At 42.4% G+C, this 16,263-nt stretch overlaps 2 protein-coding genes across 2 annotated transcripts; both read left to right on the top strand.

Annotated features, from left to right (window-relative positions):
* The first annotated feature begins 218 nt into the window (after nucleotides 1–218).
* Nucleotides 219–4,972, top strand: TM4SF1 (transmembrane 4 L six family member 1). Its single transcript, XM_054385762.1, has 5 exons — nucleotides 219–395; nucleotides 2,119–2,199; nucleotides 2,287–2,435; nucleotides 3,973–4,153; nucleotides 4,958–4,972. Exons 1-5 carry the CDS (start codon nucleotides 219–221, stop codon nucleotides 4,970–4,972), a joined length of 603 nt encoding a protein of 200 aa, XP_054241737.1.
* A 4,594-nt stretch (nucleotides 4,973–9,566) lies between these two features.
* Nucleotides 9,567–14,550, top strand: TM4SF18 (transmembrane 4 L six family member 18). The gene is made up of 5 exons (XM_054386155.1): nucleotides 9,567–9,743; nucleotides 11,543–11,632; nucleotides 12,302–12,444; nucleotides 13,146–13,326; nucleotides 14,529–14,550. The coding sequence occupies exons 1-5, from the start codon at nucleotides 9,567–9,569 to the stop codon at nucleotides 14,541–14,543; spliced, it is 606 nt and encodes a 201-aa protein (XP_054242130.1). The 3' UTR covers nucleotides 14,544–14,550.
* Nucleotides 14,551–16,263: the final 1,713 nt, after the last annotated feature.

Here is a 16,263-nt window from a genome sequence, read left to right as displayed (position 1 = left end):
GGGCATTTACCAGGAGTGGTGGCGTTTTGCCATCCCTGCTCCCTCACTCTGCAATTGGGAATGGTGGTTATGGAGAGATGTGAACGTCACCCAGGTTAGCTAGGTAAAGCCTGAGTATTTAAGGAGGTGAGGATAAAGGCTGGTCTTCTTTTAGGCGTGGACAGGTATGAGATAGGTTGTGTTGGGCTAGTGAGGGAAGGGTTTGTGAAGCTGAGGCCATGTGTTTTGGAAGGTGTACTAGGTGTGTTGGGTATAAGTTGCTCATCCTTGCCTTGCTCAGCATCGTGGCCAATGCTTTACTGTATTTTCCCAACGGTGAAACAAGATTTGCTTCAGCGAATCGTCTTGGCAAATATGTGGAGTGCCTTCATGGCATTCTAGGTGGAGGCTTCTTGGTAAGTAATGAGCTAGCAGCTTCTTTCAGGTTGATTTTGGAGCTACTTGGTTTTGCTCTTTCTTTAGCAGTTACATTGATTTATTGATCAAATATCAACAGGAATCTCTGAAGTTGTGTCAAAAGAAATTAGCTGTATTACTTTGCAATTATTATTAGTTAGTATTAGTAGTTATTATCTGCAGCATTATGATACTTTAAAGCTGAGAAAATGATAGGGCTCTAGGTCACAAAATCCAAATGCAAAACTGGAACCAAGCTTCTCAGCAGGTCATGGTTTGTGTAAAGGGTTAAATCTTACATTTTTGTTATGTTATTGAGCAATTCTCTTTTTGAATGCCCCTAGATAACTAGCATGTAGTTACAATTCCTTAATTTCTACTACCTGAGATGTTGGCACTTATTTCTCTGCTTAGCTCTCTATGCAAAGGAATCAAGTGGCAGTTATCAGAGCTTTGCATTTGAGTAGCAGCAAGGGGTGAAAAATTGAGTATGTTAATCTGAAACTATTCCACCTTTTCAATTTTGTAGACCACACTGTAGCATGTTTAAGCTCCTGACTCCAGGCTTCCTCTTCCATTTGCTTTTAAAAGTCCTCTTAGAAATAGCCTACAGATCTCAAGGTTGAAAATACTTGCATGGAAAGCCCTCCACCATGTGAGAGGTGCTTGTGGCTGTGATACAGCCCTGCCACAAGGACTGGCAAAGATTGAGCTTCACATGCAGGAACTGAAGTGAAATCAGTGGAACTGCTCCTGGAACACACTTGTACAGCCTCTGCTGGATGTGCAGCATTGGGGCTAAGCAAGAGGTTTGAGTAAAGCCTGACAAATATGTGACTGTTCAGCTGAAGAGTTTTTATTTTGTTATCTTGTTGAGTAAATCTGTGCAGTGTGCAGGTAGCACATTGCTTTTTAGGATTTTGCAATGTATTCCTGGGTGTAGAGTTAGTGCTGGTGGGAGAGGATACTCTGTTAAATCAAAATTAAATTAGATTAAATTAGATTACATGAAATTAAATTACAATCCTTGGTTTTATGCTAAAAGCTTTGGAGTATGGATGATTTAGGTTTCTTACAGATAGTTTCTGCTTTGTTATTTTGCATTTCTGTCACTGGAAACTGGTTGTGAAAAACCTAGAAAAAGCTGAATAATTATAAGGAGATGTTTTCCTGAACTGGGCAAAATGTTCCTAGACTTTCTACTCTGGTCAGACTGGTTTGTCACAGGGCCAGTGATGACTACTCTTCAATAATTAATATGTTGGTGGTGGTTGGTTATTTTTTTTTAAAGAAATACTTATGAAAGACTTACCTTGTAGTCTTCATTTGGCAGAAAATGAATGTTTGGGGGGGGTCTTTTTGTTTGTTTTGTTTTGGCTTTTTTTCCCAAAGCATTTTATTTGCAGGATACAGCCTTTAGTGTGAATAAAAGCTTGTAAAGCTGAAGTGCTTTAAATTGCAGCAATACCACAGCAGGCTTTTTATGCACTTAAGTGCTGTGTATACACAAAGTGGAAACAGACATATACCTGCGCTGGTGTTGACATCATTAGCCAAGATGCTGGCTTTGTTAAATAGAAGTAAAATTGAATCATCTACACAGGCTGCTGCCCTCTCCCCTGCTCAGCAGCAATATTAAGGAATGCAGTGCGAGGACTGTGTTTTGTCTGCCCTGTCTGTGCAACAATACAGCTCCATGTGGTTTGTTTGCTCCATCCCCAGGTACTCATCCCAGCTATAGTATTCATTGTGCTCCAAAAGGATGGCTGCTATGGCTATGAGAACTGTGGGAAGAGCTGTGTGGTAAGTGAGCCTTCATGCCCCAGTCCCAGGTAATCCCAAAGACAAGGTGATGGCTGTTGGAAGTTCATCTCTGTGTTTGCTGTGCAGGTGCTGTCCTCAGTTGTGGCAGCCTTAATTGGACTCCTTGGTTCTGGATACTGTATCATCATTTCAGCACTCGGCTTGTCTTATGGACCATATTGTTATACTCGCCTAGGAAGAAACTGGATCTACCCTTTCACTGAAACCTCTGGAGGGTAAGTTCTCTGTTCATGAGGATGTTTCATCTTTACCCATGTAGACATAGTTTTACTTCAGTACCTTGCAGAAATGCCAAGTAACCATATACCAAGATCCCTTCACAAGCATTTGCTTCTCACTTGCTAAGAACTAAAGAGATGGCATCAGTTTCCCACACTGCTGTGGTTTGTAACCAAAGCAATATCAATCCTCTGTCCTACAAAAAGGGATCTGAACATATATACAAACAGGTAATAATTCTATAGATCATATAAAGTTCAAGTCCATAAACATCCCTAATGTCAAGTTGTAGGGCTTGGACAGATTTCCGTACTATGACTAGCAGTTGTTATGAAATTTGTCTGATGTTTTGTGAGGCTTGCTTCTGAAGTTGCTTTGCCTTTTTGTAAACTGGCATAATACCTTAGAATCATAGAATATGCTGGGTTGGAAGAGACCTATAAAGCTCATCTAGTCCAACCATTCTGCAGTAAGCAGGGACATCCCCAACAAGATCAGGTTGCTCAGAGCCATATCAAGCCTGACCTGGAATGTCTCCAGCAACGGGGCCTCTACCACCTCTGTGGGCAACCTGTTCCAGTGTTCCACCACCCTCACATTAAAAAACTTCCTCCTAATGTACAATCTAAATCTACCCTTCTCTAGTTTCCAACCATTGCCTCTTGTCCTAGTGCTATATGCCCTTGTAAACAGACCCTCCCCAGGTTTTCTGTAGCTGATCGGTATGCTATTCCCCATTAATCCCCACAAAGCCTGTCAGTTGGAAGAGGCTTTAGTTTGGCTCATGACATGCTTTTACAGTGTCTGTGTGCTTGGCAACCTTGGGGCTCTTTCTAGTAATAGTTTATGGCCAATGCCAGGCAGGTTGAGAAGCCACCTAAAGATCCTTTGCTGCAGAGAGTTTGGATTTTACATTCTCCCAAGAAGGGACACTCCTCCTCCCTCATTCCCCCTCAACTGTGACTGAATATAGAGTTAAGTCCTTGATGAATTTGTTCTGTTTTTTGTTTTTCCAGTGTGGGCAGGTGAGGGCCCAAAGATAGCAGCACAAGAGTGTCCCTCTCTGGAGATATTCTAGACCTGTCTGGATGTGTTCCAGTGCGATCTGCTCTAGGTGATCCTGCTCTGGCAGGCAGGTTGGACTGGATGATCTTTCAAGGTCCCTTCCAGCCCCTAACATTCTGTGATTCTGTGACCTTCAGATAGGTAACTGCTGTCTTCAGGATAAAGACCTGGTCCTGAGAAGCTCTGTGGTTGATTTGCTCTTTCATTTTTCTCTCTCAGTAATAGCAGATTCTATATTGAAAGCTAAGATATTGTATTTTTTAAAGAGAAATTAAAACCTAACAAAAGTGTATGGTTGACAGCACAACATGTTCTTAAACAGAGCAAGCACTGTGTGGAATAACCCATTGCATTTTCAATTCCCACTTATAGTGATTATCTTCAAAGCAGTTACAGATTAGACGTAATTTGGTTCTAGTGTATGGTAAACTGTCACAATGTTAATGTGCTTCTAATTGCTATGTACAGGTACCTGCTTGATTACAACAGGTGGTCTGAATGTCAAGAACCTCAAAACATTGTGCAATGGAACATCACCCTCTTTTCCATCCTCCTTGTCTTGGGAGCAATAGAGTTCATCCTGTGCTTCATCCAGATCATCAATGGCATTCTTGGAGGACTGTATGGAGCGTGCTGCCGTCATGAGGAGGTGAGCTGTTTGTACTTAGAACCATGCTTCTCAGGCGAACAGGAAACTATCACTGATGCTACTGAGGAGTCTTACTCAGCAGCTAATTTTTAGGTATTCTCAAGCAGCAATTCAGTGGAAAACTTCTTTTTTTGATAGCCCTGTTGTGTTTAGCATTTCCATGTAGTATTTAACCACATGCATTCAGCTGATTCCTCAGTTGTCACCATGAAGTTAATCTGTACAGGAGCTGCAAGGCTTTTTTTGCCCTCTATGACACTTGCATTCATCAGCACTATGTAGGTGATGCAACTGCAATACAGATATCCTGGTTGTTAGTGCTCCTTGCCATAGCCTGAGCCATTGTGGCACAACATGGTGCAGTTCTGCACATAGCTAGCAAAGCCTGCAGACAGATCCAAAGGTTTTTTCCAAGTTGGGGCTTTGTTTTTTTTTTTTGAAGTGAGGAAGAGGAACTTCCCCCAGATTTCTTTAAAGTCTTGTTAGAAAGCTTGAGCATGTTGTTAAAAGCAGTATGGTAGTGGCAGTGTTGGAATTGCAGTGGCTTAGGGTATGATTCTTGTCACACACATTATGGCTAGGAATGTGTTTCATGTTTTTAATGGATGTAGTTGAACATTGGGGCTCTTTCAAAGCTGTTCCTGTCTTCTCGTTTCTGTACCTTCCATGCTGTAACTTCAGTATAAAGGAGCATGCTAAAGTTATCTAAATGTGGTCAGGTTAATTTGAGGTCTTATAGTTATGGATACAATATTAACATTCTTCCCCTTAATGTGTGTTTCTTTCTTTTTGTTCCCCCCACAGACATATGGTTGCTAGAAACCTGACAGTGCATTGACCTCGGTGTATGTGTGTGGAGTATTGAGTATTCTGTGGTTTGGTTTATTATTTTATATTCCATGAATACCAAAATGCACATTGTTTGTTGCCAAACTGTGCTCTTGCCATCAACTTAACTGACATAGGGTCAGCCCTTGTTGCTGGAATCATATGGAGGTTTTCCACCAACCTGTCCATATCTAGAGGCAAACTGAATCCTGAATTCCTTTGGTTCATTTCATCTTAGCACAGGCAACTACCCAAACATGTGTGACTAAAGATGTTGTCGGTTTGGCTTTTTTTCTCTCTACTAGCACAACAGCTCCCTACTTTATGCTGTTTTCCCAATAAAGTTGCACTTCAATTCTAATATTGGAACGAACACAAACCCATTCTAGTCTGGCCTGCATACAAATGAATGCTCAGCTGCAGCAAAAAGAAAGCAGCAGTAAAATGTGGATGATTGAAGGCAGACTTCACCTTTTCAGATTTTTTTTCTGATCATCTCCCATATTTCACAAATAAAGATTTGTATTACAAATACCCAGCAGGTGTCAGTGATTCTTTTTCCTGCCTGTGCTGAAACGCTGCTTTCCTGGACTTAGAGTGAAGGACAGTGGTGGTAGGAGAACATGAATATAAAAGCAGTCAGTCATAATCTCGTTTTCCTCTCCAGCAGACTCTCTGAGGGTGAGAACTACTTCATTATTTGGTTTAGATCATTCAGCTGAGCCAGGCACTTGTGCAACAAAAGTATGATAGCTCAATGACAGCTCTGTGACAGACACAGCCATGTTAGTGGAGTCTTAATCCTGGGTCTGGGCTAGCAGCTCGTTGCTGATGGCTCTTCCAGGACTGGAGGGAGGTTTCTGTGCAGCTGAGCCACAGCTCTGTGTCCTCTCCTGCTCTCCCAAGATGAGCTTACCTCCTGAACGCTTAGAGTCTTGGGACAAAATGTGAGTCTATGTCCTGTATTTTACCTTGCTCATCAGACTCCTGGGTGTAGTAGCAGTGCTCAGAAAATTGAGTGCAAATTCAGGTCAGCGGTGATAGACTAATCTGAAGTATCTGACTTCAGCAGTAAGCAGCTTGGAGGCCATATTCTGACATTCTGTGCAAGAACCTCTGCAGTGTTGCTTGCAGCACGTGACAGCAAATGCTCTCTCTCAGGGTGAAGGCAATCTGAATGATAGGCTGCCAACAGCACTGCTGGCAAGGACAGCATGCTACTGGCAATGGCAGTTTTCAAGTGAAACCCAGACTGTGGCATTTCAAAGAAATGAGGCTGAATGCCACTATTGCTCAGTTTTGGAATCTAGCACTTCATGCAGCCTTTGAAAACAGGCAGGTTAGTTTCTCTTTGTGGGAGAAAAGGAATTTCCCAGAGGGGTCAGCATATACTCAGTGCTGTTGTAGGGTGGCTTTTTAAAAGGTGGGCAGCACCTTGAGGTGCATCTCAGGCTGTCCTCACAGCCAAGTCTGCCTGGTACCAATATGCTTCTGAAAAAAAAAAAAAAAAAAAAATTAAGGGTGGAAATGAAACTGCATGTACACATCCACAGCAGCAAAAGGACTCAGAGATGGGAGGAGTTTGTGTTTAGAAACTCAGGATAGTCACTTCTTGCAACACAGTTTATTCATGCATAAATACAAAGTCGAGGGCAGTCTAGCACAGCCTTTCTGCTTGTTGTGTTTGTCCCTCTCTTGCCCTGCTGCAGGAGGGTGCAGAAGAAAAAAGAGGCTCTTGATGGAAACCATACAACTGAGGGATGTTTGCCTTTATGCTTGCATAATTGTTCTTTGTCTTTCTGATATGGACAATTAATTGAAGAACTGAAACTATTTTAGAGTTCCAATGGACAGAATAATTAGGCTAAAGTTTAGAATTAAAACCTTAGCTCAAATCCACATAGCACTAACACACAACCTTACTACTCACTGTGCTGTCATTTAAAAAGAGACCCCCACCTTGAATATTGCATCCAGTTCTGGTGTCCCCAGCATCAGGACACAGAGCTGTTGGAACGCGTCCAGAGGATCACAAAGATGATCCAAGGGCTGGAACATGAGGATTGGCTGAGAGAGCTGGGGTTGTTCAGCTTGGAGAAGACTCTGAGGGGACCTTAGTGCTGCCTTCCAATACCTGAAGGGATCCTTACAGGAAGGCTGGAAAGGGACTTTTCATGAGGGTATCTAGAGACAGGACACGGGGGAATGGTTTGAAGCTGAGGGAGAGTAGGTTTAGACTGGACCTTAGGAAGTAGTTCTTCAGTACAAGGGTGATAAGGCTTTGCCCAGGGAAGCTGTGGCTGCCTCCTCCCTGGGGGTGTTTAAGGTCAGGTTGGATGAAGCCTTCAGCAGCTGAGTCTAGTTGAGAGATGTCCCTGCCCATGGCAGGGAGATTGGAGTAGATGATCTCTAAGGTCTCTTCTAACCTAGGCCATTCTATGATTCCATGATTAAGACAGTGTTCTGGGAGTTTGATCAGGTATATCATGGAGAAGTGGTTGGTTTATGTTATATGTATTTCATTTAGCAGAGATGTCACTCATCCAGAGTAAACCTGATGTTTCGGTAAAGGGCTTGGCATCGACTCCTAGATGTTGGCACTGAGAAGAAAGCAGTTGTTGCAACACTTGGTAAGTAAGATATTTGAGAAACTGTTTGCCAGGTTTGCTTAATATTCAATATAAAATGGTTGCTTCCTGTTGTAGCAGTATAGTGTGCCAGCAAAAAAAAACAACAAAAAAAAAAAGTCAGCACAGCTTGAGTTGGTATTTACAGAGCTCAATTTAAATACAAAATAAATCATGATGTAAACTGCTGCACTGCAAAATGGATGTTGTTCCAGGTGTCATTTTCCAAGTAGGTTTCTTCTAATCAGAACAAATTACTATGGGGACTACCAGAAAATTTGATAATAAACTAAGCTGCATGCTAAGCATTTTGGCCTTTGCTTTCAGAGAAGAAATATTTCAGCCTTTTATGTGATCTCTGAATTTTGTAATAGAAAATAAGTCCTGGGGATGTGGTGTGCCTATTTTCTCTGATCTCTAGTGTGGATGATCTAAGTTCTCTCCATGCCTGTGAGCCTCCAAAGGGAGTTTTGTCACTAATTTCAGCTAGAGGAAGGCCTGAAAAAAAGTTTCCATAGTGATTAGGGAGCAAAACAGGAAATATGGGAAAAGCCTCATAGTAAAGTCTGAGGACTTCAAAATGAAACCTCTTAGAAAAAAAAAAAAAAAAAAGGAGAGGGGAATGAGAGAGTAGAGAGCAGAGAACAGGTAGAAAAAGGGTATAATGCATATGTGCCACCAGGCCCATTTCCTTGAATGATCTCATTTGAAGCAATAGGAAAGAATTAGCTACAACAAACAGCTTTTATGAGAACGTGGGAGAAGCCTCATGCGTGCAGAGCCTAAAACAGCTCATGAGGAAACAGAAGGAAAATCTACCATGACATCACTGGTTCTAAAATCAGCCTTGCCTTTGCTAGAGCCCAACTTGTTTTTGTTTTCTGACTATGACTTTCCCACTGAGCAAACCCTATTCTTCAGTTACTTTTCTGGTGATTCACTGGGGCATAGAAGGAAGGCTTGGATCATGCTGTGAGGATTCACACAGCCCCAGCTCTGTGTTACCAGGATGATGCCTAGTTGCTTAGGGCTTAGGGAATGATGACACAGGAAAATGGAAAAACTGTCTGGCTTTGGCTTTGCACAGTGCAAAACAGCAGGCATTTCAAAACACAGCCAGACCTTTTGTTCTGCACAAGAAGTCATGTGTGTTTAGGTCAGATCTGCTGCTATGCATGCTCAGCTCTAAGCAGAGCATAAAGCAGCTGGAGAAATAGCAGAATTTAATTCATAAAACAGTTCAGCTTCATAATGCTGCAGGAAACAGTGATTAATTACAGTGTGACAATAATTCTGCCTGGCAGTTTCTAACCAGTGCCATTGGGCTTCTGTACTCTCTGCAAGGTGGCTGAGACTCAGCTTAGTGATTTTGTGAGGCTGCCCTAAGATAGCAGCAAGTGTTGGCTCACCCTTATGGCCTTATCTGCCAAGCTCTGGTACATTGATTCCTCTGTAATGTTGAGGCAGTGTGTGGCCTTCTGTACAGGGACTGGACATATTTGTCATTTGACAGTCCTTTCCCCATGTAAGGTAGGAAAAACACTGAGCTGCAGGAAGGCTGAGCATCCTGCCTCATGTCAGAGTATCTGCATCACACTCAGTGTGCTCAGGAGGAGTGCGCTTCTGAGCAGGCACTAGGAAGTGAGATCTCTGAAGTTCCTTCCTGAGTCTGGCTCCTAGACGTGTTTCATTTGGAAGATCACAAAGGAGGATCTTTTGGAAGAGAAACTGCCACTTAAAGACAGATGCTTCGAGTGGCCAATCAGTTCAGACAGCAATATTCAGCTGCTGTTCTGCTGTGAAGCACTTCCCTGTCTCTGGAATCTCACAGCAGTCACCTGCTTCCCGTGGACATGAAATGACCGAATCAATATGAGGAGAGCAAATGCTTTTCATATTTAAAACCTTTTGATCTTTTCTTAGCTTGGAAGGACAAGTCTTCTAAAGTTTCTAGAGGGATGGCTTTAGAGACATGTGGAAGCTGTTTGAGTTGTCTGCTGATACCTCTTGCACTTTGGAGTATTGTTGTTAACATCCTTTTATACTTCCCTAATGGGAGGGCTTCCCATGCTGCCAGTTACCAGCTTCCCAACTACGTGTGGTATTTTGAAGGGATCTGTTTCTCAGGCATGATGGTAAGTGTTGATTCCATGGATGTTTAATGAATTGTTTCTACTGCAAAGCGATGTTGGGCTGCCGAGCAGTGATGGAGCTGTGCTTGTAGAGAGAGTGTGGATTCCTTTGGCAAAAACACTGCAGGCAGGAGAACTTGCCCAAACTGAAAATGTTTGTGAATATCCTGAATGACATGCTCTGCATACTATTTAATTTCATGTCAGTGATTTTCCAGGGTTGGTTGTGTCTTTTTCTACTGAGTTTTTGTTTATGTGTAATTTATGTCTGTATTACAGAGGCAGGTATTATGGATTTAATCCCTTGTGGAGGTTGAATTAGAGCTCTATTACCAAACCAGAATCAAACAAAACCTAAACCAGCTTCTCATGACTGTCCAGATGTGCTTAAGAGCTGTATGCAGTCCAGTCTTTAGAGGACAGGATACAGTTCACAGTGCCTAGTGCCCCTGCTAGGCTAAATGCAGCAGGTATCTGACTGTGATTGGTGTAGCAGGATTTTTCTCTATGACTCTTGCAATGGGCTCATCTGCAATGAAACACAGAGCTGCCCACTGCTCATACTGTTCTCTATGTTCACAAAAAAATGTAGCCTCAGGGACAGAAAGCAGATGTATAATAAAAGTGCACGCAGACAATCAGTACTTAAAAGTAATAAGTAGGGTGTTTTTATGAAGGTGCTGAACTGGAAGAGTTATTAAAACAGGAACCATTAGTTTGAAATAGTGTAAGAAAAACCTCTTGTCTAGCAGAGGAAAAACACATCAAGCAGAGAGTATGAACAGAAAAGCACAGCTGAGAATTTGGGGACAGGGTAATTGCAGTAGTGACATTCATATTTTGAAGATTTTTTAGCCTTAGGGTTATTACCAATGTATTAAACCCCTCTATGTTATTCTGTTTACAACAGGGCAGCAGCATGTGAGAGGTTAGTGCTGTGATTCAGAAACATTCCCTTTTCATATTTCCCCTCTCCAACCAGTGCTTGTATGAGTGGTAGTTTGTGGTTATGGAGTCCAGATTTTATTTATTGAATGTGAGGTTTAAATAATCCAGCATCAGGTTTAAATAATCCAGCAGTCTGAGAAGTATACCATGGATACTTGAAAGAGAAAGCAAATGCAAGTCCAGGTGAAGTTAACAGAAAGAGAAAGCAAATGCAAGTCCAGGTGAAGTTAACAAAAAGCTTCTACTGAACTTTCCTAGCATAAGCTGTGTTGGTGAGTGAGGTGATACCCTGCTCTGTGTAACTGTGCCAGCTAGTAGCTATTGGACTGCTGTGGGTGTATCAATAAAGTATTCTTGCTTTTGTTGGTATTGCTTTACTTGTGAGCTTGGTTTTATTTTTTCAGCTTCACTGGTATGGCTGTGTCCCTACCACACCATAGTGATGCTTTGCTGTGAGAGGAGACACTGTACTCTTGTCTTTCTAGTGCAAGAAACAAGTAGTGGCAGGACCGAGTTCTTTACCATGAGGGTGGTGGAACACTGGAACAGGTTGCCCAGGGAGGTGGTTGGGGCCCCATCCCTGGAGATGTTCAAGGTGAGGGCTCTGGGCAACCTGAAGTTTGAAAATGTTCCTGATTACTGCAGGGGGGGTTGGACTCAATGACCTTTAGGATGTCCCTTCCAACCCAAACCATTCCGTGATTACATGATTCTATAATGAGAAGAGCCCAGTTCTTGAGTAACTGTGCTTGCCTTTTGATCAGCTTCAACATCTCAGCAGATGCCTTTAGGTGAAGAAATCTTGGGCTTAGTATCTTCAGCTGTTTCACTGACCTTGTAACATCCCCTTACAGATCCTTCTGCTGGCAGTAATTCTCATAACACTGGAGGGTAACCTGTTCTATCGGTGCTGCCAGAGCGAGAGCTGCAACAAGACCTACAGGGTGAGTCTGTGCTTTATTTTTGTGCATCTCCAGCATTTTCTCTGCGTGCTTTCCTGCTCCTGTCTTTCCAGCACATCCTTCTGTCCTTTCCACTGCTCTGCTTCTGCTTCCTTTCACAGAGAAATATTCTAAGTAGGGTCGAGAGGTCACAGAAAGTGTGGCTCCTTCCTTCTGATGCACAAGCAGGATGAAAGAAAAATTAAACGAAAACAAAACCAAAAAAATTGGTGTAAAGTAAATGAAGAATGTAGAAGCCTGAGAGTTTCAGTGAAGTGCCCCAGCTAAAGCATTTCATCCCCTTGCTTGTATTATTTTGAGGTTTTTGGAGTAAAAACTCAATATATACTATCTGGCACTCAAAAATGTTTAACACCTGGTTGTGTTCCTCTAGAAGTTGGAGAAACTATTTTGTAGAAGTGCAAGTTTAGACAAAAAAAAAATCCTCAAATAATATTTAACTGAGAGTTGTGAAACTGCCTTAAACTCTGCCTTAATCTTTATTTTGTATGTGCATGCTTCTGATTCTTTACCTGGGATTTTTCTTTCTGAATTTTGAGGGCTGAGACAATGAAAGGTGAAATTTAGCCACAAGGAAGTAGCTTGGCAGGCTGAATGACTGTATTTGCTGTGCATACTGTTCCCACAAAGTAATATTTTTTCTTTCTTCAGAGCTTTATTTCAATTGTGCTTGCCCTGCTTGGAGTTGCTTTCTCTGGATACAGTTGCATCATTTTTACCTTGGGGTTGATCCAAGGCCCCTTCTGCAATTCATCAGGTGGATGGGATTATATCTTCAAAGACACTGCTGGAGGGTAAGAAACCTAGAATGGTTATGTCTTTCTAATGCTTGGGTGTCAGGGAAGCTAAGGAAGCAGATGTGTTTGAGGAAAATACATCTTTCCTCTCAGCTGTGTTTGACAGCCCTATGCAGGACTTATGTTGGTGTAATGAAAGGCTAGAGTCTGGCTCCTTAACTTGAAGCATATAAATCCCAGTCTGATTTTTTCCATGTTTTACAGGTAAACCTCTGCCATGAAAATAGGCTGAGGGAGCTGGGGTTATTCAGCCTAGAGAAGACTCTGGGTGGGGTGACCATAGAGCTGCCTTCCAATATCTGAAGGGATCCTACAAGAAGACTGCAGAGGGACTTTTCATAAGGGTGTCTAGAGAGAGGACAAGAGGGAATGGTTTGAAGCTGAGCAGGGATAGGGTTATACTGGAGCTGAGGAAGAAGTTCTTCAGTATGAGGTGATGAGACTGTGGAACAGGTTGCCCAGGGAGGCTGTGGATATCTCCTCTCTGGGGCTGTTCAAGACCAGGTTGGATGAGGCCTTGAGCAGCCAAGTATAATTGAGAGGCATCCCTGCCCATGGCAGGCAGGGAGGTTGGAGTAGATGATCTCTAAGGTCCCTTCCAGCCTAATCCAGTCTATGATGATGATGATGATGATGATGATGATGATGAATTGCCTGTACCATGTTCAACGAGTGTCACGCTGCTGTTTCTCTAATAGGTACCTCACAGATTATCCTTCTTGGTCTCAGTGCACTGAACCTCCTAACGTAGTGGAGTGGAACATCATTTTACTCTCTGTTCTGATAGCACTTAGTGGACTGGAGTTGATCATCTGTTTTCTCAAAGTGGCTGCTGAGCTGAAACGGACACTCTGTGGGACATATTCTGTTTTTGTCCAGGTAACAAAATATTTGAGGTAATTTCTTCAGCATCTCCAAGTCAGTCTAGCTCCAGCAGTTTCTCTCAATTGAGGATTTACCCTTTTGTTTTTATGCATTCTCTGTGCTGCTGCATTTCCTGATAAAAATACCAGAGAATATGTACTGATAATCGAATCTGTTGTGTTTGATTCATCCACTAATTCCTTGTGCTATACAGGGATGGGTGACTGCTCACTCTGACCTTTAAGGCTAGGATTGAGAAGAAAAAAAGGCTGCTGAGCACCTTTCTTCCTGCATTCAATTTAAAGTCATTCTTAATGGTGTGTGTGCTTCACAGCAAACAGAAGAAGATGCCAGAGGTAATAGGCAGCAGTTGTGGTCTAGGCATCAGTGTTTGCTACATTTTCAGTAGCTTATTGGAAAAATAACTGAGAGGGCTCTGCTTTGGACAGAAGAAGTAGTTGGAACCCCAGAGCTGAAGTGACTGATGCTGCTAAACTGCACGCTGGTGTGGAGTGGTGTGGTTTAAGTGAGGCATTCAGCTTGCCTAGTTTTGGGTGGTAGGGTGAACTTTGACATGCTCACCTCTCCCTCTCCATCTGCACTGGGATCAAAAAGCCCTCAGGGGTTTCACATAGCCAACAGTCTCAGTGATGACAGCACATTCAAGAAAGATTTCTAGTTAAGAGAAGCAGCAACCCTCAGAGCATTCCTGCACACCCAGACACGTGTGCAAGGACAGGTGTGTCCACCTGAATACACACAGCAGGGCTAGCTCTGCCATGTCAGGGGGAAACACTGGGAGGCCAGAACAGGCAGGGTGGCAGTGCCTCTGCAGGATGAAGTTGCCTGATCAGTGCTGGTCAGCTGGGGCAGGGGAACTGCAGGTGTCACAGAGGGCCTTGAGCAAGAGGACAAGGAAGGCCTTCTTGTAGGAATTTACTGGAACAGCAGCCTAAGATAAGGTCAAGGCCTGGGGCAATTTCTCAAAACATTCTACTTGCCAATGAGAGTCTCATCAGCTTGGGACCCAGCCCAGCTTCTAGTGAAGTCAAAAAGCAATGCTGTCAGCTTGTTCCTGGGTGCAGAACAGGGTCACCTCTGGAGCTCTAAGCATGTCAGGTTTAGATTGGATGTGGGTGTTGAACAGTCAAACAACTTTCATGCTAACTTGAATTAATAAAAAGAGGACAACTACTTCCTTCCTTTTCTATTTGCAGGCCAATATTCTCTGAAAATGGCAAGGAAATCTTCACTGCTTCTCTTCCACCCCCCCTCCAGAAAGAGAGAAATGCCTTCTCCAACATTTCTCATGGTAGATTTGGGTGCTGCAAAGACCAATGTAACCATGTCTTAAATCTTTGTCTCTCAAGCCTCTCTGTTTTGGACGAAGTTATTTGAACTGTTTGACATCTACCTTTTGCCAGTTGTTTTCTAACCAGTCTGGTTGTCCTTGGCATTGACTTTTCTTCTTACTCTCTAGCTTGCTCTGACCACAGGGAGGTTTGATGGCCATGGAACTGCTTTTGTATTGAAATCACCCTTTTTGGAATAAACTGCTGTAAAACTTCTATTGAACTGCTTCTCTACTCCCTTTGTTTAGAAGAAAGGTGTATTTGTTTTTCCCAACAGGCCTGAATCAAAGCCCAGTATGTCAGCAGGGGCTGTTCCCTTGAGAATGGACAAAGCCATGATTCCTAAATGAATAAATTTTCCTTGCAGAAAGACCTTAATGGCCATGAAAAGCAGCAGCTGATCCTACTCATTCTGTCTTGGAAGTTCTTAACTGCACAGAACAATTGTTGAAAAGGTCAATCAAGTCTTCAGTAAGGCTTTTAGAAAGGCATCCAGGATCTGATTGAAAGATCAGATGCCAAGCTCTGGAGTCAGCCCTGCTCATTTGTACACATTAATAGCTGCACTGGGTTCCTTTTTATTTTCTACTTGGTGGCAAACTTTTGTTTTGTGACTTGAAGGAACATATGAGGGAACCTTGTGAGCACCCAGGGCTATCTTATTGATACTATTCTAAATATCTGACCTTGCTGCAAATGGAAGGCAAACATTCTTGACAATAATAATCAGACCAAAAAAGTTCTTTTAATTTCTCAAATTGTGTTTTTTTTTACTGCTGGGGGGCATGTGGCTCACTTGCAGCCACATGGGCAGCATTTGGCTGTGTTCAGCACTGGTTTTGAGAGAAGGAAGGCCCAGAGGAAAGCAACTTGATGATTCCAAGGGTCTTTTCCAACCTGAGTGTTTCTGTGATTCTGTGTGAAATACATACTTCTGACTTGCAGTAATGCCCTGGGTGGGATTCAGCTGTCTCAACATCTAACACTAAACACTGAAGGACTGCAAGCCAAACAATAAGTAGCAGCTGTGGGTAAGATATTGAGAAAAAGAATAGAATATATCAGTAATTCAACTGTGTTTCAAGACAATATTGATGTTTTGCCTTGATATTCTCTTATTAGATTGGTTTGAAAAGCTGATTTCTTCCTGTGAGGTTTGAAGAATACATCTGAAGTTGTAATTGCTTATTTTTTATTAAGCTACAAAAAGTAATTTTAAAAAAGGAAGGATGTTTAAGAATGGAGCCTACTCTTTTGGGAGATGGTTCAAGGTGGCATGGATGTTCTGAGCTGCAAGTTAAAAAGCCATGATTATAACATGGGCACTGTTTGTAACTGCATACTTGTTTTTCCCTAGGCTTAAAGCTCCATCATATCATATATCTACTTAAATGACAATTCCACATTCTTACAGATTTTTGTGTGTGTGTTGTTTGTGAACAGAAGAAAAATAAAGAAAACAATCAACCCATACTTCTACCAAACATCTTGGAGGATCTTGCTGATTTTGTGCCTGCTGTTTATTTTGAAATTCATAGAAAGATTTTTTTTTTTTAAACAGGTTTTGGTTATTTGGATGAAAAAACTGCATGTGTGGGGT

This window comes from Indicator indicator, chromosome 13 (genome assembly GCF_027791375.1).
Source record: "Indicator indicator isolate 239-I01 chromosome 13, UM_Iind_1.1, whole genome shotgun sequence".
In the NCBI taxonomy this organism is placed as follows: domain Eukaryota; kingdom Metazoa; phylum Chordata; class Aves; order Piciformes; family Indicatoridae; genus Indicator; species Indicator indicator.
This window is presented reverse-complemented; position numbering and strand designations above follow the sequence as displayed.